Raw genomic sequence first — 22,974 nt, 5'->3', positions numbered from 1 at the left:
GCCCGTGTGCCACAACTACTGAGCCTGCGCACTGCAACTACTGAAGCCCGTGCTCCTAGAGTCCGTGCTCCGCCACAAGAGAAGCCACCACAATGAGAAGCCCGCGCACCGCAATGAAGAGTAGCCCCCGCTCACCACAACTAGAGAAAGCCCGCGCACAGCAACAAAGACCCAATGCAGCCAAAAATAAATAAATAAAATTAATTAATTAAAAAAAAATTGTAGGTATCCCCTCCCTGAAAATGCTAGTATGTTTGAGAAGGAAGAATCTCTGATAAAAACAAAAGATGATTGGATTTAGAGGAGACTTCCTGGATTTGAGTTCTAGTTTTGCCATTTAATAACTGTGGGGTGACTGGGGGCAGATCTGGGCCCCCATCAATTACATGGGGATGATGTCATCCTCACAGGGTTGTGGGGAATACACCAAACCTAAGAAGTACCCGGAAGTCAGTGGTAAACTGTAAGGAGCCAGACGTGTGTGTGGTGAGAATTGGCCTATTAAATTGTTAGCCCTTTTGAATACCGACCTGGTAAAGAAATCTTGCCCTTTTATAAAAAATTGGAGGGATAAACTCATAAGAAATCGTGAAGGAAAACGCCAAGGAAGACAAAGGAATCAAAGTCTTAAGTGTTCCTGACCCTCTTTCACAGACTTCTCCTCCATCTCTTCCCTCCCGCCACCTTCCCCTCTTCCTCCCCCTCCCCCTCCCTCTCTCCAAAGGTCTCCTGGGGCCAGCGCTGCTGCCCTCACCATCCCAGATCTCATTTTTAAAGGGACTTCAATATAAAACCAGGGGGAAAGTTAAACAAAAAAGAAAAAGGAGAAAGGACCCTCAGAAGCCGAGAAGGGTGTTTGCAGAACACAGTGGCTTGTGCTCCTGGGGCCAAGGCCAGCCTCCAGCAGCGCTGGGTCAGGGCCTGGGCTGATGGGAAGGGCTAGAACGGGTGCTGCTCCCAAGTCTTGGGGGCTGTTTGCCTTGGCCTTCAGACCCGGGCACCGCCCCCGAGTGAGCGGCACTGCAGAGGGACCCCACCTGGAATGGTGAGCTCTGAACGTGTTTTCTCTATAGCTATCCCTTCTCACCCCCAAAGCCACTGGGCTGGGGAGCCAACGCTCCACGGGTCACCGCTGCTAAAGCCGGATTCGAAGGGGTGCCCCCACTACCCCACTGGTCTGAGTAGAGTGACGCCTTGAATTTTCTGTCCCACGAATTCAAAAATATTTTCGTGCACTGTTTAAGGTACTGAAGATACAGCTTGAGCAAAATCGGCAAAGTGAGGCCTGTCGGCACCAGCGTCCAGTCTGTCGGTGGAGACAGGGAACAAATGTCCGTGTCTCGTGTGGGAGAGGCCGCTAAGTGCTACTGAGAAAAATACTTAAGCTATGGGATAAAAATGGTACCACAAACCCGAGCGGGGTGCGGGGTCCGGGAGAACGCGAGGGAGTTATTTGAGATAGGCAATCAGGGAAGGCCCTCGGGGGTCTCCCCTGGGGTCTCTGTGCCCCCGCCCCGCCCCCGCCGGGGCCCCTGGATCATGAGCTGCTTCTGGCTCCGGCTGGCCTCCCCACCCCCGCGCATCTGCGCGCTCCTCCTGCGGCGATTCTGGTCCTGCCCGCCAGGAGGGTGGCCCCGGGCCGGGTCGCCGCCGCGCGCGGCAGGAGGAGCCCGGGCGCCCGGCACGCGCCCAGACACCGGGGGGGGGCGGGTGATTCCAGCCGCGCGCGTGACTCCGCCCCGGCCCGCCCCAGCTCGCGCTCTGCGTCTAGCCCGCCCGGCGCCGCAGACGCTCCGGGTCCTCCGAGTCCTCCGCGGGCGCCGAGCGCGGCGCGCGGAGCCCATGGAACCGGCGCGGGGCGCGCTCCGTGCGAGCGGCGGGGCCGAGGCGTTGCTGGGCGAGCTGGAGGTGCGGGTCCAGGACGTGGTGAGGGTGAGCTCGTGGTGGGAGCGCCACGGCGTGGACTGCGCCATCCTTGCGCTCAACCTCCTCGCCTTGCCACCCGGTGAGGGACACGGGGCCAGGGCGATCAGGGGCCCGGCTGGGATGGGGGCGGTGGGAGGCGGGGGAGGGAGACGGAGAGGGCTGGGGGGCGGCGGGGTGGGGTAGACGGCGCGTGCCCGGGACCCCAGGACAGAGGGTCAACCCCGAAAGTCTAGTTGGGGTGTCCTGCCTGTGTCCCCAGAGGAGCCCTGATGGCACGAAGGGCAGTGGAGGAGAAAGTTGAGCCGAGTCAAGGAGAGGCAGGGAGGGATGAGGTGGCCTGGGAAGGAGAGGATGCTCCAAGGGGACACCAGGGATGGGGTGAGGGGAGTGAGAGGGAGGATGGGAGCGTTCCCTGGACTTCTCCTGGCCTGGACCCCCCACCATGCCCTCCACGCCATCGCTCCTCTGGCTGGGGTGCAGAATCAAGACTCCCAGCGTCTCCTTGGTGAGTCAGTGGGGCTGTTTTGTCCCAAATCCGGTAGAGAGAGCCAACCCGTGCCCCTCAGGCCATCATGGGACCTGCCTCACCGCTGTCTGTGGCAGTCCTCAGGACTGGGCCTGCTTTGGCCTGGGCTCCCAGGGGTGCGGGCTGGGTTGTTTGGGCCCAGATCTCCAAGAACCAGAGAAAGGCCCTGCCCTTACCGCTCCCCCTACACCAACTCTCCCTTCTCCATGCAGGGTTCCTGTGCCTGCGCTCTGAGAATCTCCTGGTCTTTGCCCTGGGCATCGCCATCCTGGGTGTGTGCCACTACACGCTCACCGTCAAGGGCAGCCACCTTGCCACTCATGGTGCCCTCACCGAGTCCAAACGCTGGAGCAAGATCTGGGTGCTTTTCTTTGTGGAGGTGAGCCTGGGACTGGGTGGGAGCAGCTGCTGGTACTGTGTGTGAGAATCCAGGTGTGTGCAGCTGTGTGTGCCCTCGAGGGCCGGCAGCTGCAGCTGTGGTCTGTGGGCCCAAGTGTGCAGCCTTCACTACGGTGGGTGTGTGTCTGTGTGTGTGCACGTCCCCAAGCCCTTGAGCGGGTAGAGGGCTGCATGAGGAATGATGAGTATTTAACTGTGGCAGCCGATGTGGTCTGAGCACCCGTTTCTCCTGGGGGCACCGGCTCGCCTCTCTGCAGCCCTGGGCCAAGGGTGGTAGAGCTTCCTCCTCCCACCAGGACACCTGTGGTTGGCAGGTCCTGGCTACACCTTCGGGGCCTCCTGGTTTTGCAATCAGGGTTTAGGATGTGAACCACGGACCAAAGGGCAGGCAAGCAGGGGACTGGTGTCACAGCACCCCAGCTCTGCCATCTCCCGACACCTGGCAATGGCCAAGCCATCCTAGAAGCCCCCTGCTTCCCCAGGGCTGTACCAGGAAGGCGCCTCCTCTCTCCTGACCCTTGGCCCCCCTGCTTCCACCCCCTCCCCATGCTGCCTCAGCCTATGGGCACGGTCAGGAAGGCAAAGGTTTCTGGCCACGTTGCCCTTCTCTCTGGACTGGTCTCAGGTCTCCCAGTTCTTCTGAGAGCCCCTTCCCTCCTTTCCAGGCGGCCTCTCCCGTGGCCACCCAGGTCCCTTATGAACTAATATGAAAGCTGGTACCAAAAACAGCCCTTTTTTGCCAGGAACTGGTTACCATGACCAATTAACTCAATTATTAACTTTTTAAAAGAGATTTTATTTATTTATTGGCCTTGCCTCGTGGTATGCGGGATCTTAGTTCCCTGACTAGGGATCGAACCCGTGCCCCCTGCAGTGGAAGTGCGGAGTCTTAACCACTGGACTGCCAGGGAAGTCCCTCAGTTATTAACTTTTAATAAAGTTATATAACTTTATAAAACTCTACGTAACTGTACATACACACACACACACACACACACACACACACACACGATGTTTTATAAAATTATACTGCATCGGTTGGGTGAGAGGAAGCATTTCCTGCCCAGAACTCTCCATTGCCCTCATTTTCCCCAAACCCATCTCTCCCACCTGCACACATTTCTTTTTCTTTTCTTTTTTCTTTTTTTTTTTTTTTAGTATTTATTTATTTACTTGGCTGCACGGTTACTTGCGGCGTGTGGGATCTAGTTCCCTGACCAGGGATCGAACCCAGGCCCCCTGCATTGGGAGCGTGGAGCCTTAGCCACTGAACCACCAGGGAAGTCCCTTGCACACATTTCTAAAGTGCCAAGGACATGGGGGAACCAATGGGTCCTCAGGGTCCATTTCAAGACGCTCTCCTTCCCGGGGACCCCTGGGCACTGGTCCCAACCAGACTCTACGGTGCAGGCCCAACCCTGGAGCCGGGGTCAGATGCCCCCTAAGTTTGTCGTCACGGGCAGGGGAGGAACCGGGCATGTTAGGCAGTCACATGGGACACGAGAGGGAGGGTTAGCTCTCTGTGGATTTGACAAAGCCGTACTGAGTCCCAGGGGCCTGGGGGCAGCTGAGAAGGAGGAGTCTTCCCAGGCTCCCCAGCTGGAGGGCTCCAGGCGAACAGAGCGCGTGGCCCACCCTGAAGGACCCAGGCAGCCTGGTGGCTGCACCTCCGCTTGTCCCCTGGGACCCAGGGCAGTGGCCTCGTCTTTGCCTCTTTGTCCCTTTAGCTCCTGGCACAGGGCTGAACTCAAAATTTGTTGACGATGACCCTGCAGGTGATGGGGGGACAAGGTCCAGGGAAGAGCCAGCTGCAGGAGGGTCACAGCCTAGAGGTGGGTGAGCCCCCCCACAGTGGGGGGGGGGCTTGGCTGCCACCCCCGTGTTGTGACAGAGGCTGCTATGCTGCAATCAGCTGCGGGCAGGTCACAGATTTCTCAGAAGGCCAACCTGAGTGGGAGGCCTCCACTCTTCCATGCCCCCATCAAGGCATGGCTCTGGCCACCCTCTGGGGAAGATCCAGCTCCCAGTGAGAAGGAGGGGTGGCACCACCTCCTCAGCCCATGGCATGGGTGGGGCGAGTGGAGTCCTTGGTCTTGTCCGCCAGGCAGGGGACAGTGTCAGGGACACTTTGGACACAATGGCTGCCTTTGGACCAGCATCTAAGTGTTAGTTTCCTCACCTAATAAATGAGAATAATAACGTTACCTCCCGTGTGAAGCCAGCATGAGGATTAAACGAGACATCCTAGATCTTCATTTAGGGTTTGGGCCTGACTCGTCAATGTTTGCTTCGAAGTAACAAGTTTCTTTTTTTTTTTTCCTCTGGAGGGAACACACTCAACTGCAAGGAAAGGGTTAGTAATTAAAAAAAAATTTTTATTTATTTATTTTGGCTGCGCGGGGTCTTAGTTGTGGCACTCGGGATCTTAGTTGAAGCATGCGGACTCTTAGTTGCGGCATGCAGGATCTAGTTCCCCAACCAGGGATCGAAGCCGGGCCCCCTGCATTGGGAGCGTGGAGTCTTACCCACCGGACCACCAGGCTAGTCCCAGGGTTAGTGATTTTTGTTATTTGTTTTGTTTTGTTTGTTAGTGGTTTATTTTTAACTGAAAGGTTGACCAACTTATGCAAAGCTCAGTGGAGCTGTGTGTGTGTGTGTGTGTGTGTGTGTGTGTGTGTGTGTGTGTTGACGGGGCTGTTTGTTGAGGTCCTGGACCACCACCTGTCCTTTGCATCACGCAAAGGACCAGCTCTCGACGTGCAGGATCTCAGTGGACGACCTGGGACCCTCCTGGATCCCTGGCTCTCCCCGTGTGCTACGTCCTGTTGTCTCTCTGTAATCCTCCTCTTGTTGGCTGCCTGTGCTCTTCCCAAACCGTGACCCTCAGGAGGCAGCATCACTATAGAAGAATCTAGTCCGCTAGTTGCAGCCTCAGGTGTCAGCTGAACGTCACTGGCTTTCCTGGGGCACCCAGCTTTTGCCTGGTTTGTCTGAAGGTCTGCTGTCAAGAGCTGGGGGTGAGACAGGTCACTCTGACGCATCAGATCTGAGGGGAGGAGCGGGCGGGATGGAGGGGGTGGCTGACCTCCACGTGGCTGTTGTTCCTCTGCAGAAGTATCCAAAATCGTACGCCAGGGAGTTCACCCACACCAGGATGGACTTCCCTCTGAAGACCCATTTCCAGGCTACCCCAGAATGTTCCATTTCCCCTACCAGTGTACTTCTGACCCTCTACCTTGCCCACTGATTACCCTGGCCTGGGCTATGTCATAGGGACTACTAGTTATATTCTTGGGGACTGCCAGTCAAAGGCCACAGGAATGTGGGGGGCAGGCTGGGGCGGGCAGGCCCCCATGGTTTAAGTACTGAAGCTTGGGAAAGATTTTTTTTTAATTTATCTTATTGAAGTATAGTTGATTTACAATGTTGTGTTAATTTCTACTATACAGCAAAGTGATTCAGTTTTCCATATATATATATATATATATGTATACACACACACATTCTTTTTCATATTCTTTTCCATTATGGTTTATCACAGGATATTGAATATAGTTCCCAGTGCTATACAGTAGGACCTTGTTGTTTATCCATGCTATGTATAATAGTTTGCATCTGTTAATCCCTAACTAACTCCCAATCTATCCTTCCCTCATTCCCCCCCACCCTTGGCAACCACAAGTCTGTTCTCTACGCCTGTGAGTCTGTTTCTGTTTCGTAGATAAGTTCATTTGTGTCACATTTTAGATTCCACATGTAAGTGATATCGTATGGTATCTGTCTTTCTCGTTCTGACTTACTTCACTTAGTATGATAATCTCTAGGTCCATCCATGTGGCTGCAAATGGCATTATTTCATTCTTTTTTATGGCTGAGTAGTATTTCATAGTATATATATACCACGTCTTCTTTATCCATTCACGTGTCACTGGGCATTTAGGTTGTTACCCTGTTTTGACTATTGTAAATAGTGCTGCAATGAACATTGGAGTGCATGTATCTTTTCGAATTATAGTTTTCTCCAGACACATGCCCAGGAATGGGATTGCAGGATCATATGACAACTCTATTTTTAGTTGGGAAAGATTAACTCCTGCAGTCAAGAGGGCTTTAGGGACTCCCTTGCAAGTCACTCACTATCAAGATGTTCCCCTGAGTAGGAGCGAACAGGCTGTACCAGTTACTAGGTTCCACTGTGTCTCAACTTCAAACCGTCCTTCTGAAGTCGGCTTTGTGCTACGGGGGTGGAGTCACAGATGGTCCACAGAGACACAGGCCAGCTCTGCCCAGGGGGAGGGGTGTCACCCAGGGAAATGCCGTCACCTTCGTTCCAGTCCCGTGTGGTGGTGGTGGAAACAGAGCCGAGAACCCCCAGCCTGGTCATGATGCTCGAATGCTCTCTTGCCACGAGTTCACGGTGGCCGTTATCCTCTGGGCCGCCTCTGATCTTCTTTCTGTTCAGCCCCTCCCGCCCCCGAGGGGTGGTAATCTGAGTTTGCACCGCTGTGATTTTTAAGTTTTTTAATTAAAAGGTTTAGCAGGCAAACTCAGATCTGCAGTACAAAATATACTTTAAAAAAAAATAAAACCTGGGCTTCCCTGGTGGCGCAGTGGTTGAGAGTCTGCCTGCCAATGCAGGGGACACGGGTTCGAGCCCTGGTCTGGGAAGATCCCACATGCCACGGAGCAACTGGGCCCGTGAGCCACAATTACTGAGCCTGCGCGTCTGGAGCCTGTGCTCCGCAACAGGAGAGGCCGCGATGGTGAGAGGCCCGCGCACCGCGATGAGGAGTGGTCCCCGCTTGCCGCAACTGGAGAAAGCCCTGGCACAGAAGCGAAGACCCAACACAGTCATAAATAAATAAATAAATAAATAAATAAAGTACTACATACCTTTAAAAAAAAAAAAAAAAAAAAAAAAAAAAAAAAAAAAAAAAAAAAATAAAACCTTTTTATTTTTGAAAAAATTATAGATTCATAGGACATTGCAAAAATAGATCAGAGAGGACAGAGGTCCAGTGGATCCTTCACCAGTTTTCCCCCAATAGTTACATTTATGTAAATGTCATTCAACAGCAAACCCAGGACGTTGACCTTGGTGTGTGTGTGTGTGTGTGTGTGTGTGTGTGTGTGTTTGTGCCATTTTATCACATGTGCAGATTTGCAAAATGTACTTTTAAGGGTTCTCGTGGTGATTCCAACTCCTGAGGGTCTCTAAAAGCCTGCCTCTGGGTGGGCTTGCCCACTGGCCCCCAGAGGCCGAGGACCCGGGAGCAGGATCAGGTGGTCGTCTGTGGGTGGCAGCACTTAGTCTGAGGAGTGTCCCTAGGGGGAAGGGCTTGGAGGGAAAAGGGTGGGGCTGCTCCCAGGGGCCCAGTGGCTGCCCAGTTGGGAGGGGAGATTGGAGGGAGGCTGGGTTTGCTGCGGAGCTTTTGGGGGCTGAGAGAGTGTTGGTCCCAAATGTCAATAGTGCCGAGAACCCCTGGTGAGAGTGTCCAGAGGAGACACTGACAGGACAGGGCTCCTGCTTCCAGGCCCAGAAGCGGGAAGGTGGCTGCAGGCTGAGCAGAGGTACAGATAAAGGCACGGATCTGGGAAGAGCATAGTGCATGAGGGACCCACAGAAACCTGGAGTCACTAGAATCTCATGGGGACTCTGGAGAAAAGGGGACAAGGAGGCCCATGGGCCAAGCAGAGGAGCTGGGAGTTTCTAGGGACGAGGCCTGAAAAGGGAAAGAATTTCATGAGAGCCGCTTGATAGGATCGGCCCGACCACGTCCAGGCCGCTCCCAGCAGGACGAGGCACTCCAGGCTCCCCTGGCTTCCGCCCTCACCGCGGCCCCTCTGTTATCCAAAGGTGCTAACACATCACTGTTAGCGGGACAGCCCGCGTGGTACCCGAGGACTCGCGCTCAGGGACTTGTGTTCTCACTGAGTAGGGCTGCCAGAAGTAGCAAATAAAAATCCAGGATGCGGGACTTCCCTGGTGGCGCAGTGGTTAAGAATCCGCCTGCCAATGCAGGGGACACAGGATCGATCCCTGGCCTTGGAAGATCCCACGTGCCGCGGAGCAACTAAGCCCGTGAGCCACAACTACTGAGCCTGCACTCTAGAGCACGCAAGACACAACTACTGAGCCTGCGAGCCACAACTACTGAGCCCGCGTGCCACAACTACTGAAGCCTGCGCACCTAGAGCCCATGCCATGCAACAAAGAGAAGCCGCCACAATGAGAAGCCCGTGCACCTCAACAAAGAGTAGCCCCCGTTCGCCACAACTACAGAAAGCCCGTGCACAGCAATGAAGACCCAACACAGCCAAAAAAAAAAAAAAATCCAGGATGCCCAGTGAACTTTGGTCTTCAGATAAACAAGAAATGAAGGCAGTGTTTGGGATATATGTCTATAAAAAATGATTGGTTGTTTATCTGAGATTCTGATTTATGTGGGTGCCCTATACTTTATCTGACAAACCAATTGCTGAGGCCTGTGGAGCCCCCCGCAAACTCTGAAGCCAGTGTGAAGGGGTTGCTCAGCCCGGGGGTCAGTGAGAGAGGGTCTGGAGGGAGGAATGGACGCTGGGCAGACTCCAGCCTGGAGTCCCTCCTGCCTGAGGGATGCTGCCGCTGCGACGACCCCCAGCCCCTCCTTCTCACCTGGTCCATGCCTGTGGCCCTCTTCTCCTGCCCCATCTCTGGAGCGGCCCCACCATGCCCCAGGCCTTGAGCTGGAAACTTGGCCCTTGTCTTGATGCCTCCTCCTCCCCCCACTCCTCACCCTTCCCCCAGATCCCACCCTCCATGCCTGCTCTTCCACTCCTCACCTCTCTCAGTGGCCACACCTACAGCCTCCGGCCCATCACCTGCCTCGTCCTGCCCCTCCCCTTCCAATCCAGTAAAGTGACCAATTCGAAACCCAACTTTGTGTCATAATCTTATAATGAAACCCAACTTCGTGTCATAATCTTATAATGATGGTTTTTAATCCTGCAAAGTATTGTTTGTTTAAAAAATAAAAGAGGAGAATATTAGGTAACCACCTTTGGCTGCTGGCAGGGGTCTGAGCATGCCTAAGTGAAAAAACAACTAAATGAATGAATGAGAGGTCTGGGGCCTCTGATTTTAGCTGAGAGGGGATGTCCAGAGGAATTATACTGACATCCGCCCCGCACACACTCTGGCCACTTGCAGAGCCTGAGTGCGGCTAAGGGGTCTAGGCTCTTTAGTCTTCCTGAGGGTACAGAGGGTAGCGATGTCAAGAAGCTTCTGGAACTTTCTCTGGGTCTGGATGGGAGAACCTCTTGGGTGAGACCTGTAAGTAATCCTGTAGGGCAGGATCGTCTGTAGCACGTGGCTACATCCTCCCGCCCCCTGATGGGTGCAAGTGAGACACACCGCAGTCCACGTCCAATCTCTCCTTCTCCCAAACCCACCGCGTTCCTTCTTGTTCTGGAAAGAACATCTAGATGGGAGGGAGAATTCCAGTCTTATAGAAACAGCCTCAAATCTCTTCTTAGTTATATAAAAAGGCAAAGCGCACAGACTCTGGAAGCCTGTGCTGAGTCACAAATCATGTGTTACGTCGGACCACACAGGTGGCTCATCCCCGCCCCCGCCCCCCATTCCCGCGTCTGGGCACGTGGCTGAGCACCTGGCCCTACCAGGCCCCTGAGGGTCAAGTTCTTACCAGGCTTAGTAGGGTTCAGGCCCCAGGTTGTTTCTGGCCTTGCTACTCAAAGTGTGGTCAGCGAGGAGATGTGGAGCTTGGGCCAGAAGGAAGAGCAGATCGCTGCATTCAGCTGATGTTTCTTGAAGAAAGAAGCAATGCAGACAGGATTGGCCCTCAGAGCAGAAGTACGAGGAAGGAGCAGTTAAAAACAGTCGCTTCGGGCTTCCCTGGTGGCACAGTGGTTAAGAATCCGCCTGCCAATGCAGGAGGCACAGGTTCGAGCCCTGGCCCGGGAAGATCCCACGTGCCGCAGAGCAATTAAGCCCGTGTGCCACAACTACTGAGCCTGTGCTCTAGAGCCCACGAGCCACAACTACTGAAGCCCGCGTGCCTAGAGCCCATGCTGTGCAACAAGAGAAGCCACTACAATGAGAAGCCCGCGCACTGCAAGGAAGAGTAGCCCCTGCTCGCCGCAACTAGAGAAAGCCTGCATGCAGCAACGAAGACCCAACACAGCCAAAAATAAATAAATAAATAAATTTATTAAAAAAAAAAAAAAAAAAAGTCGCTTCTTCTGGTTACAGAACCGTGAGATTCAAAACACACTTGCAGGCCTTGGACAGAGGCAGCCTGGCCTCTGAGGAGGTCCTGGCAGACCCCGGCGGAGGCCCCTTTGTTAAACCAACTGCCTGGCCCTCTTGAGCAGCAGGTCCTTCCAGACCAGCAGGCCTGGAAGAGACATCACTTTAATTGACAGGTTACCTGCCCACCTTCTGCAGCCTCCCCCAGGTTCTGTCCCTTTGCAAGGTTACGAAACCAGAGAGCAAACCCACCCCTCTGTGGGTTACATCATCTGAGAGCAAAACACCTCTCCTGTTTTTGTGAACTCCACAGGCACACTGTCGCTGAATCAGCATTTACCTTCACATCCTCTGCCTTGAGAGGGGCCCGTACAGTGTTGGTTTGACTATCTTCCCCTGTCTGTTGTGAAACGGCCGTTGTGACATCATATCCTACTTTTCGGCTTCATTTCGTTCCAAGGGAGAGAGTCTCTGCAGACAGTGGGAAGACAGTGTCGTTCCTTATCTGTCTTCTCGCGGTTTTGTCTCTGCTGCCTGGACTCCAAGCCTGGGTTCATGCTCTGTTGCAGTAAGTGACTCATCCCAGGGGTTTTATGCCTTATCTTGGATGGAACCAGGGTTCAAATCCCACTTCTGCCACCTACTTAGCTGAGTAAGCTGGGGTGGGCACGTGGCCTCTATCTCCGTTTCTGCTTCTGTCAGCTGTGAATAATAAGAGCACTGATAATAATAATAATAATAATAACCCTCCCCCACCCCGCCAGGCTTAAGATTAATGAGTTACATGTGTAACGTGCAGAACACTGAACACTCAGCTGAGTGTGTTCTGCTGTCTGTATGGGGCTCACAGTGACCGGCACTGGGAAACCCTTCACGTCCTCCTGGAAACAGGCAGGCAGCATCTTCAATAAAATTAGCAACATCTTCTGGCTTGGATAAAATATTGGAAGAGGCTGATGGCTGCATGTTCATTGGCATATATTTGCATAAGAAACACCTTAGCGCCTCTTTTACATTCAGAATGACTGCTCTTGGAGTCAGAGCTGCTGCTGCTCACTGCCAGCTTCAGAGAATCCCACGGGGGGGGGTCGCGCCAGAGAAGAGTCACCCCCTAGGAAGAAGTGGACTCTTGGCCCCCACCGGGGCACCCTCATGGACAGTTGAGAAGATGGCCTTTCTTCGCCCCCAGACCACTCCTGCACCCCTCCCCCCACTGCTGTGGGCCCAGAATGCAAAGCAGTGTTACGAAGGTACAGATGTTTCAAAGATAAGCACTCACAAAATAATTGGCAACACGTGCCAGGAGCTTTACCTGCAGTGTGTCCAATCCTCAGGCTTGCAGGCTGCAATCACGGGGGGCTGTGCACGCCAACTGCTTTGCACGCCAAGTGGACGCAGTTGCTTTGACTGGCTGCCACTCTGTGGTCGTGGGTCCCTGAGCGTTGATGGTCAAGGCTGATGAGCTGTGGGTGGAAGGCAGGAAGGCCCTGGAAATGCGTGGCCTGGGGAGGGGGGGTGTTTCACGGCTCCGAAGGGCCTGCCTCGCTCGCCTGTGCCTGATGCGGACCCAGCGCCCTTTCTGGCTCCCTCCTCTAGGTATGCACGTCCTTCACTGCAGAGCACGCCAAGTACGGACACGTCAAGATGCACCATGGCTACACCAACGTGCTGGGCCTGGGGGACTCGAGCACGTGGAGGCTGCCCTGCCTCAACCGCTACGTCTACATGTTCCTCGCTCCCCTCTTGATCCCCATCATAACCCCGCTGGTGGCTGTCGGTGAGTATGCCAGGCCTGGGCCCCGCAAAGATCTCGTTCCCCCTTTCCTTCCTTCCTCTCCTGGCTTCATGGAGGAAGTGAGAAGCCCTGAGTTAAGACCGGACAGAAACTTTCTGAGACAGCCAGGCAGGGTGGAAGGAACCTTGGTCCTGGGGCCAAGTCTGGCTCTGCCACTTACTGGCTGGTGACCACAGGCAGGTAACTTAACCTCTCTGAACCTCAGGTTCTTACCTGCTCGTCAAAGATGGTGTGAAACAATTCCACTTATTATATGAGGTATCTAAAGTAGTCAAACTCATTGAAGCAAAGAATAGAATGGTGGTACCAGGGGCTGAGAGGAGGGGAACATGGAAAGTCCCTGTTCAATGAGCATGAAGTTTCAGTTATGCAAAATGAATAAATTCTAGAGGTTTGCTATATAACACTGCGCCCATAGACAACAGTACTGTATCACACACTTTAAAACCTATGTGGATAAATCTCATGTTAAGTGTTCTTACCACAGTAAAGTAAAATAAAAGTTTAAAAAACTCTGTGGCTACCTGAGAAGACTAGAAAGTTGCAGGGGAAGGCATCAAATGCCTAAATAAATAAATGAATAACCTTTACTCTTTATATTTGATTTACAAGCCTCATTTACCATCATCTTGTTGTCTATTTAATAATCACTGATCATGTTATAAACATTCACTTGTGTTGTTTATTAAATACTTTTTTTCTAAAAAAAAAAAAAAGGATGGTGTGAAAGCATAATGAGGTCATAGATGTAAAAATGCTTTCTAAATGCCTCACACTCTATTGCATGTTATAATTTTTAGTATCATAGGAGCAATATCATACGGTGGAAAGAGCAGGGGCTAGGGGACAGCCAGACCTGGACTCAAGTCCCAGGCCACCACTTACTATCAGACTGACCTTGGTCAGGTTGCTTAATGCTCTGTTTTCTCATCCATTAAATGGGTGAACCAAAAAAAACAAAAGGGAATTCCCTGAAGGCCCACTGGTTAGGACTTGGTGCTTTCACTGCTGGGGCCTGAGTTTGATCCCTGGTCAGGGAACTAAGATCCTGCAAGCCGCGCGGCCAAAAAAAAAAAAAAAAGAAAAGAAAATGGGCGAGCCTACTTCTCAGGGCCGTGTATGGATGAACTGAACCCCTCGGTCACCCTAGTTTGCACTATTGAGCCACCAGGGAGCCAACTCATGTTGGGTCGGAACCTTGCCGACCCCTCCCTCTATTTCTCGCCCCTTCTGGCAGAACGGCTGAGAGAGGTGGAGCTCAGGACGGCCCTGCGGACGCTTGGCCTGATTTCCCTGGGCCTTTATTCTCACTACTGGCTGCTCCTGAATGTGTCCGGCTTCCAGAGCCCCAGCTCAGCCCTGGCCTGCATGCTCATCACCAGATCCCTGCTGGCCCACCCTTACCTTCACGTCAACATCTTCCAGGTGAGGCCTCCCCCACCCTGAGTGCTGGGGGGCTACAGGGATCGCTCTCCAGGGTGCCTGGCGCAGGCTGGGCTCTAGGTTCTGGGGGGAGAGAGAGGCCACCTGAGGAAGCATCCCTCCACCTCCCCCGCCCACCCTCTCTCTTCCTTTCTCTCTGTGGGTCATCACAGAGTTTTGGTCCCAGGTAAGGAGCTTCTCTTCAACACTGGCTGGCATTCACACACAGATCAGAGATTTATTAAGAAGCTTCTATGTGTAGGTTACTTGATTAAGCTCTGTGGGGACACAAGTGAATAGGACCCCAGCGCCTACCTCTAGGGCTCTTACTGTGATAAGCCCAAGGGCCATCGCAGAGGTCCCGGCACACACGTGTCGAGGCAGGCAGATGGAGGAGCTGGAGACGAAGGTCTTCATGGGAGGCCAGCAGCTCAGCACTCAGTTCTGGGCCATTTCCAGGGATGGTCACCTCCCTGCTCCCGGGACCAGTGAAGACCCCGGGTTAGAGCATCCTGCATATGACCATCCCAGCACTTACCACACTGCCATTAATGAGTGAATCCCGTGACATAATCCCATAGTTGTGTCCCATCTGCTTGTCCTGCTAGAGCAGAAGCTCCCGTTCAACTTCTGCATCCTCTAGACCGAGGACAGTGCCTGGCAGAGCAGGCGTTTATACATCTTTGTTTTTTTTTTTTTTAATAATACATTTATTTATTTATTTATTTTTGGCTGCATTGGGTCCTCGTTGTTGCGCATGGGCTTTCTCTAGTTGCGGTCAGCGGGGGCTACTCTTTGTTGTGGTGCGCGGGCTTCTCATTGTGGTGGCTTCTCTTGTTACGGAGCACGGGCTCTAGGCACGCGGGCTCAGTAATTGTGGCGCATGGCTTAGTTGCTCCGCGGCATGTGGGATCTTCCCAGACCAGGGCTCGAACCCATGTCCCCTGCATTGGCAGGCGGATTCTTAACCACTGCGCCCCCAGGGAAGCCCTATACATCCTTGTTGAATGAAAAAATAAACAAGGATGCGCAAACTTGATCTTGAACCACGAGCAGGATTTTGACTGGTGAAAAAAAGCAGAGAAGGGTCTCTTTGGGATGAAGGCACAGGGACATGAGGGACAGCGGTGGGCAGTCGTGGGCTTAGAGGACCACGAGATCAGAGAGGCACCCAGGCCAAGCCCTTCACTGCACAGATAGGGAGAGGGACCCAGAGACGGGCGAGACTCAGCGAGGGGCACAGACAGGGTCGCATCGGAGCTGGGTGGAGAACCTCTGCTTCCTCACGCCTCTACTGGGTCCTGCTGGAGTGGGAGGTGAGGAAGGCAGAAGAACCCACGGGTCCCCGGGTGCTGGCTGAGGATGCCTGAGGCGGGGTGGGGAAGCACAGGGCTGCCCGGCCCAGCCCCAGGGCGTGACCCTTGTGTCTGTCACAGCACATCGGGCTGCCCATGTTCTCCCGGGACAAGAAGCCCCAACGGATTCACATGATGAGCCTGGGGGTGCTTAACCTGCCCCGGCTGCCTGTGCTGGACTGGGCGTTCGGCCACTCCCTCATCAGCTGCCACGTGGAGCACCACCTCTTCCCCAGGCTCTCCGACAACATGTGCCTGAAGGTAGATGAGGGTCGGGCTGGGGGGGGCTTGGATGAAGAAACTGTCTCAGGGTGGAGGGGGAGTCACCTTCGGGGTTCTCTAACCAACTGGCCTGGTCAGAGGTTCCCAGGAAGGTCAGTCCAGGGTACAGGCAGCAGTGTGGGTTTCTGATCAGAGACACCTGGTTTTCTTACTAGCCGTGTGGCTCTGGGCAAGTTAACTGAGTGTCTCTGAGCCTCAGCTTCCTCATCTGTAAAATGGGACTAAGTAGTGCTTATGTTGACAGGCTTTGAGGATGAGATGAAGAAATGGATCTGAAATGTTGGGCCCACCGTAGGTGCTTGGTGAAAAGGAGCTGTGGTCTATCCCCCTGTGCAAAGGAGGACGGTCACAGATTCGGGAGCTCCAGAGAAGGGTGCTGGGGAGAAGCCCTCCCTTCCCCTTGCCTGCTGGAAATGGGAGGCGGGAATTCTCCAAGCCCCTCAGCTCCTCCGGAGCATGACGGGACAGAGCAGACAGGAGCGGGGGGCTGGGCAGAGGAAGGGTCCCAGTGGGGATGGGCCTGCCCACAGTCCCGGCTCAGCGGCCCCTCCTCCCGCCCACCTTCTGGCAGGTGAAGCCCGTGGTGTCCCAGTTCCTCCGTGAGAAGCAGCTGCCGTACAACGAGGACTCCTACCTGGCTCGCTTCCGGCTGTTTCTCCACCACTACGAGGAGCTCATGGTGCAGACCCCTCCCATCACAGAGCTGGTGGGGCTGCAGTGAGGGGCGGCCGGCACAGTCACCCCGCTCTCCCTTCCGGGCCCACCCCCGCCTCTCCTGCCTCTGCCGGCCATCCCTGGGGCTGGGAGGGCGCAGGTCCTTGCCCAGTGGGTGTGGCTCGGTTGCCTGGAGCGTGGAGGCGCGGGGTGGGCAGTGAGGCGGGGAGCTCATGCTGGGGGGCCTGGGGGTCACCCGCCCTGCTTGCTTTCCCGGGTTTTGAGGAATATCTGGAGGAAAGGAATAAAGGTGGTTGGGCATTCTGGTCAATCTGGACCTCAGCCAACTTCATCTCAGGACTAAACAGCTGGATTCCTCCCCTGCTCGCTCTGAGCCTTGGTAGGGCTATAGGACCGGGGTAAGGAGGGGCCCTATGTAGGGGGCAGGCTAGGAGGGGGCACCGAGAGAGAAGGGTCCGCTCCCTGGCGCCAGGGAGCCCCATACTTGGTTGGCCACTGCTTCTTCCTGTGCCCTTGAGGTTCTGGCCCCTAAGGAGCCCTCTCCCCAGGGACCACAGGGAGAGGTTACCTTTGGCAGACCTTCCTAATCTTTCAGCCCGGAAGCCTGTGCAGGACACTGGCTCAGCAGCTCCCAAGACCCACAGCATCTGTGAGATCAAAGTGTGTGTTTTGTGGGGAGGGCACTCCAGGCGAAATAAGGGGAGAAAGGGTATAAATAGCTTTGAGCGTGACCTTGGCTAGCTCTAGAAGTCTGCTTTGTTCCATGATGTTTACAAGGGGTGGAAGAATTCTCAATTGGGAGAGAGAGAAAATTACTGGGAGGGTCGCTGAGGCTGGAGAGGGGTTACGGGAACAGGGTCTGGAGGTCAGACGGCCTTAGAGCGGAGAGGGAGGAGGGGAAGGAGTGTGTGTGTGTGGGGTGCGGATACAGGAGCTGGGAGTCCAGGGCTAGGCTTGGCTGTGAAAGGATGGTCTGCAGCCTGGGAGCGAGGTGGGAATATAAGAGAACTACCGGTGCCAGCCGCAGGAAGAGGTCCAGGTACTGGGGACACCACTGAGATTCAGCCCAAAGCGGGCAGCCTTGAGACAGGGCTGGGAGCTGCCCTGGCTGGAGGCTGGAACAGAGGGTGGGAGGAAGGGCCCGGCTGGAGGCTGATGGAGGAACAGAGGGGGAGGCCCAGCCTGTGACAGGAGGCCAGAGCAGTTAGTTTAAGCACGGTTTCTCACCTCAGCACTGTGACATTTTGGCCAGGTAGTGCTTTGTCGCTGGGGGCCTGTCCTGAAGCAGCATCCCCAGCTTCTATCCACTAGGTTCCAGGAACCCAAGTTGTGACCATCAAAAATGTCTGCAGACACTGCCAAATGTCCCCTGGGGGGCAAAAATCATCTCTGGTCGAGGACATGCAAGTCTATTCTGAGCACACAATTGCCTTGTTTTTCAGTGAAGTCCTTGGACGAGGTGAAGGGGGTGGTGACCCTGAAGATGGGGAGGCTAAATGCCTGCAAATGGGATGGGCTGAGGGGTCAGAGGGCAGGTGAAGGCATTCTCTAAGCCGGGTCCTGTTAGGGAGCCCATCTCTGGTGTGGCCTTAGGTGGCTCTGCTGGGGAGCTGCCACTGGCCCGTCCAGAGCCATTACCTTCTCCACCCTGCGCTCCCGTCCCGAAGCCCACACCCCCTGTCCGGCGCCCTCTCCTACAGCTGCAGCTCTCACTACTTCTGAAACAGTCCCTCCTTTTGCTCCTTCCGGGCCTGGGGTGGTAGTGGCTTCCAGCTATTGCTAGCCCTGGAGGGGCTACACCACAACCTGCGTCCTGCTACACCTCTGCACAGAGTTCCTTCATTAAACTCTCTTCAGTCAGCCCCTCTGAGCACGCCATCTGTTTCCTGCTGGGAGGCTGACTGATAGAGCAGAGGTTTGGATCCAAGCAGCCCTCTTGGAACGAGGCAGGCTTGGCAGCCTCCCCCGCCTACTTTTTATATATATATATATATATATATATATATATATACTATAACATATCGCTGCTCTTTTGAAATGCATTAGCGACTCAGACATGGCCTTAAGGACTGGGAATGTGATTAATCAAACTGCTTATTCTCCACATGAAAAATGCAACATCAGAAAAGGCCCCATTGCACAGTCCTGGCTAATGATGAAAACCATCCTAGGGCTTCCCTGGTGGTGCAGTGGTTAAGAATCCACCTGCCAACGCAGGGGACACGGGTTCTAGCCCTGGTCTGGGAAGATCCCACATGCCGCGGAGCAACTAAGCCCGTGCGCCACAACTACTGAGCCTGTGCTCTAGAGCCCGCGAGCCACAACTACTGAAGCCCGTGCGCCTAGAGCCCGTGCTCCACAACAAGAGAAGCCACCACAATGAGAAGCCTGCGCACCGCAACAAAGAGTAGCCCCAGCTCTCAGCAACTAGAGAAAACCTGTGTGCAGCAGCAAAGACCCAATGCAGCCAAAAACTAAATAAATGAATAAATAAATAAATTTATAAAAAAAATAAAAATAAAAATAAAACCATCCTAATACAATCAGTGACTCATTGTTATTGATCTGGGCCTGAGTGGGGAATGGGCTGTACCTGGAGGCCCTGGTACCAGACTTGGCTGTACAATAAGCACCCAAGAACACTCCATCACTTTGAAGCTTGATTTTCTGTTACGCTGGGATTGTGGCTGGGATTGTGTGGGGCTTGAGAAATGAGGGGAGATGACAGGAGTGAATGAAGCCCTTCTAGGGCTCTGCAGAGACCTAAGGTCTAATTAACAGAGGTGTATCGGAGGTGATAATGTTTACAATGATGATGATGATAGCTAACATCAATTCAGAACTTACAGCACATTTTTACCTATGCTATCTAACTTTCATCTTTACAAGAAATTGGTACTATTTTCCCGTCACGTTACATATTGTGAAGATAAGCCTTAAAGAGATTAAACTTATCAATGTCATATAGCTAGCAAGTGGAGGAAGAAAGATTCAAAGCTGGTGCGTCCAACTCCAGAATTCCTGCTCTTAACCACCAGACATACTACCTCTGCGTGGGGAGCCCTTTAGGGCTTTCTGGGGTGTCAGATCCTGAATCTCCTTCTCTTCCTCCCGTCTTAATAAATGGATCATCAAGACAAACTCTTTATGAACATCCATTATGTGCCAGGCACTGTGCAAAGCTCTGGGGATAAAAGAGTGAATGCGATTGGGCCCCAATCTCCTGGAGCTTACCGTCTAGTGCAGGAATTGACAAACTTTTTCAGTAAAAGGCAAGACGGTAAATATTTTGGGCTTTGTGGATGATACGGTCTCTGTCACAACTACTCAACTGTGCCATCAAAGTGCAAAAACGGCCAGAGACAATATGTAAAGAAATGAGCATGGCTGTGTTCTAAAAAAAAAAAATATTATTTTTTGGCCATGCCGCGTGGCTTGCAGGATCTTAGTTCCCCAACCAAGGATCGAACCCGGGCCCCGGCAGTGAAAGCGCCGAGTCCTAACCACTGGACCACCAGGGAGGTCCCTAAAAGAATTTTTTTTAACTTTATGTAGTTTTCACATGTCGCAGAATATTCTTCTCTACAGTTTTAGAAAAACTATTTAAGAATGTAACAGCCTTGAACTTGTGCGTTATACAAAAACAGGTGGTGGGCAGGATTTGGGCTGCAAACAGTAGTTTGCCTACTCCTGGTCTAGTGGGACGAGCACAAAACACAAGGACTTGTTAGAAATCAGAGCAGTATTTACCTCTGAGTACGAGGGAGGGGAAGTAACTAGAAGGGGCACAAGGTGCTCCTGGGGGTGCTGGCCATGTTCTACTTGATCTGAGTGGTGGTTACATGGTTATATTTCGTGGTGACTCATCAAATAGCACACTTATGGTTTGTGCACTTTTCTGTTCATTGTACTTTGTAAAGAAAAAAATGTTGCCTGCCATTCCAGTTCTGCAAGAATCAAGGCATTAGCTACTGCAGTCACCCACTGACAATGATCCCTAAGGGGAATTCAGGATGGGGAAAAACAGGAAGCATTCTGTGCTTTGGATATACTGGCCCCTAGGTAGTTAATTTATATATCTAAGGAAAAATTTCAGTGACCCCATATTCTTGCATCTTACATGGAAAAGCACTAAAAGCATTAACTCGAGATGTCTGTTCTTTGTGATTAGCAATAATCTTTTTTTGCTTGACTACATGTTTTTCCCAGCAAAAAAAGTTCATATATATCCTGGCTCCTCCCTTACCTCTTTGGAGCAGTTTCTCAGAGTAATCTGAGAGGCTGTCTCCTGGGCTACAGTCCTCAGTAAGGTCCTGGAATAAAACTGAACTCAGGATGTGCACATTGTGCATTTTTCTTTCAGTCGACAACTTCAATAAAAAAAATAATTTAAGAATGATAGGGACTTCCCTGGTGGCGCAGTGGCTAAGAATCTGCCTGCCAATGATGGGGACACGGGTTCGAGCCCTGGTCCAGGAAGATCCCACATGCCGCGGAGCAACTAAGCCCGTGCGCCACAACTACTGAGTCTGAGCTCTAGAGCCCGCGAGCCACAACTACTGAGCCCGCGAGCCACAACTACTGAAGCCCGCGTGCCTAGAGCCCGTGCGCCGCAACAAGAGAAGCCACTGCAATGGGAAGCCCGTGCACCGCAACGAATAGTAGCCCCCGCTCACCACAACTAGAGAAAGCCCGCGTGCAGCAACGAAGACCCAACCAGCCAAAAATAAATAAATAAATAAATAAATAAAATTTTAAAAATTTATTAAAAAAAAAGAATGATAAAGCAGTGTAATAGGTAATGATGGGCTGGTTGCAGGGACAAAAAGGGCCCTAACCCAGCTTGGGAGAGGATGGGTCAGGAAAGGCTTCTCCAAGGATGTGCTTCACAAGAAGGCCCTTGGGGGAAGGGTGGGGGAGGCAGCATCAGGATCACTGGGTCAGATGTGACTACGGACCCGTCATTTAAAAATACATCTTGTATTACCATATGATCCAGCAATCCCACTACTGGGCATATATCCAGAGAAAACCATAATTCAAAAAGACACATGCACCCCAACGTTCACTGCAGCACTATTTACAATAGCCAGGTCACGGAAGCAACCTAAATGCCCATTGACAGACGAATGAATAAAGAAGACATGGTACATATATACAATGGAATATTACTCAGCCATAAAAAGGAACGAAATTGGGTCATCTGTAGAGTCGTGGATGGACCTAGACACTGTCATACAGAGTGAAGTAAGTCAGAAAGAGAAAAACAAATATTGTATATTAACGCATGTATGTGGGATCTAGAAAAATGGTACAGATGAACCAGTTTGCAAGGCAGAAATAGAGACACAGATGTGGAGAACAAACATATGGACACCAAGGTGGGGGAAGTCAGTGGGGGGGATGGTGGTGGTGGTGGGATGAATTGGGAGATTGGGATTGACATATATACACTGATATATATAAAATAGATAACTAATAAGAACCTGCTGTATAAAAAATAAATAAAATTAAATTAAAAAAATACATCTTGTTCATTGTGGATTTTTTTGCCTTAATTTTGATCTTCTGAAACATTGCATTACAAGATAATTACTTTGATTACTGAGGTTTTTGGCGCTCCATTAAATTTTGCACTCCAGGCCATTGCCTCATTCGCCTCACCCTATTCCAGTCCGCTGGACAAGGGTGGGAGATCTGGCTCTGCCCTTGGTACAGAGGGCAAGACGCTCCTCTCTGTTCCCTTACCTATGTAAAGGGGAGGACGATTAAGCAGCAAGATCTCCAAGGTTTAAAATTCTCCCTGGCCCGACCTGGACAGCATCTTATCGGGGTCAAACCTGTGTAACGTCCGGCGTCGGAGAACGGAATGGCCAAAGTCCTGCCTGCAGACCCTTTTTCCACACTTCCGGACTCTGTGGTTATTACCCAATGGGCGGGGAGGCTCGCTTGAACTGGCTTGTGATTGGCTGAGACGGAAACGACCCGGGGTACGCCATCAAATGGGAAAGGCGTTGCGTCATCAGCGAGCGACGACAGCTTCCGGGGGTGGGGTAAGTAAAGTAAGCGCCTTTCTAATTGGCTCCTTCTTTCAGGCGGGATTGAAACAGCAATGGGGATTTGCTCTCCTCCAACTCTAGGCTCCAGATAATTGGAGGGAGGGTAAAGATTACGGAGCAATTTATTGAGTCACGTACGGCCCGGAAGTCCTGGGGGGGCGGGCCCTCAGCGGAAGGGGGTGGACCGGGGGGGGCGGGCTTTTCATTAGGGCGGCGGGATTCTTTCGGTTGTGGAGGTGGAGCCGCTACGCTGTGCTTTCCTGGAGCGTGGGAGGCGGGATTTGGGG

General features: G+C 52.8%; 1 protein-coding gene and 1 long non-coding RNA gene across 6 annotated transcripts; one reads left to right on the top strand and one right to left on the bottom strand.

Annotated features, from left to right (window-relative positions):
• The first annotated feature begins 1,785 nt into the window (after nt 1–1,785).
• Nucleotides 1,786–19,157, top strand: FADS6 (fatty acid desaturase 6). Its single transcript, XM_059907453.1, has 6 exons — nt 1,786–2,005; nt 2,665–2,831; nt 12,696–12,876; nt 14,132–14,319; nt 15,753–15,932; nt 16,525–19,157. The coding sequence occupies exons 1-6, from the start codon at nt 1,843–1,845 to the stop codon at nt 16,672–16,674; spliced, it is 1,029 nt and encodes a 342-aa protein (XP_059763436.1). The 5' UTR covers nt 1,786–1,842; the 3' UTR covers nt 16,675–19,157.
• Nucleotides 5,114–22,554, bottom strand: LOC132355220 (uncharacterized). 5 transcript variants are annotated; one of them, XR_009499568.1, is made up of 8 exons: nt 22,377–22,529; nt 14,632–14,789; nt 14,299–14,400; nt 12,412–12,562; nt 11,744–11,801; nt 11,440–11,570; nt 10,537–10,657; nt 9,811–10,311 (listed from the first exon to the last, which is right to left on the bottom strand). It is a non-coding gene; the product is annotated as an uncharacterized LOC132355220 (long non-coding RNA). The 5 variants fall into 5 exon arrangements; XR_009499567.1 differs by lacking the exon at nt 9,811–10,311 and adding an exon at nt 5,114–5,191 and having other exon boundaries at nt 11,440–11,801; XR_009499569.1 differs by having other exon boundaries at nt 11,440–11,801; nt 22,469–22,554.
• Nucleotides 22,555–22,974: the final 420 nt, after the last annotated feature.

Source organism: Balaenoptera ricei, chromosome 20, assembly GCF_028023285.1.
Source record: "Balaenoptera ricei isolate mBalRic1 chromosome 20, mBalRic1.hap2, whole genome shotgun sequence".
Lineage (NCBI taxonomy): Eukaryota > Metazoa > Chordata > Mammalia > Artiodactyla > Balaenopteridae > Balaenoptera > Balaenoptera ricei.
The sequence above is the reverse complement of the archived record's forward strand: the minus strand, read 5'-3'. Positions and strand labels throughout refer to the sequence as shown.

What these genes read in the sequence shown, in the direction of transcription:
- FADS6 (XM_059907453.1), top strand. Translation starts at nt 1,843, where the DNA reads ATGGAACCGGCGCGGGGCGCGCTCCGTGCGAGCGGCGGGGCCGAGGCG. An exon ending in GGGTGCTTTTCTTTGTGGAG is followed by an intron (nt 2,832 to 12,695) that starts GTGAGCCTGGGA and finishes TCCCTCCTCTAG; the next exon opens with GTATGCACGTCCTTCACTGC. An exon ending in AACCCCGCTGGTGGCTGTCG is followed by an intron (nt 12,877 to 14,131) that starts GTGAGTATGCCA and finishes CCCTTCTGGCAG; the next exon opens with AACGGCTGAGAGAGGTGGAG.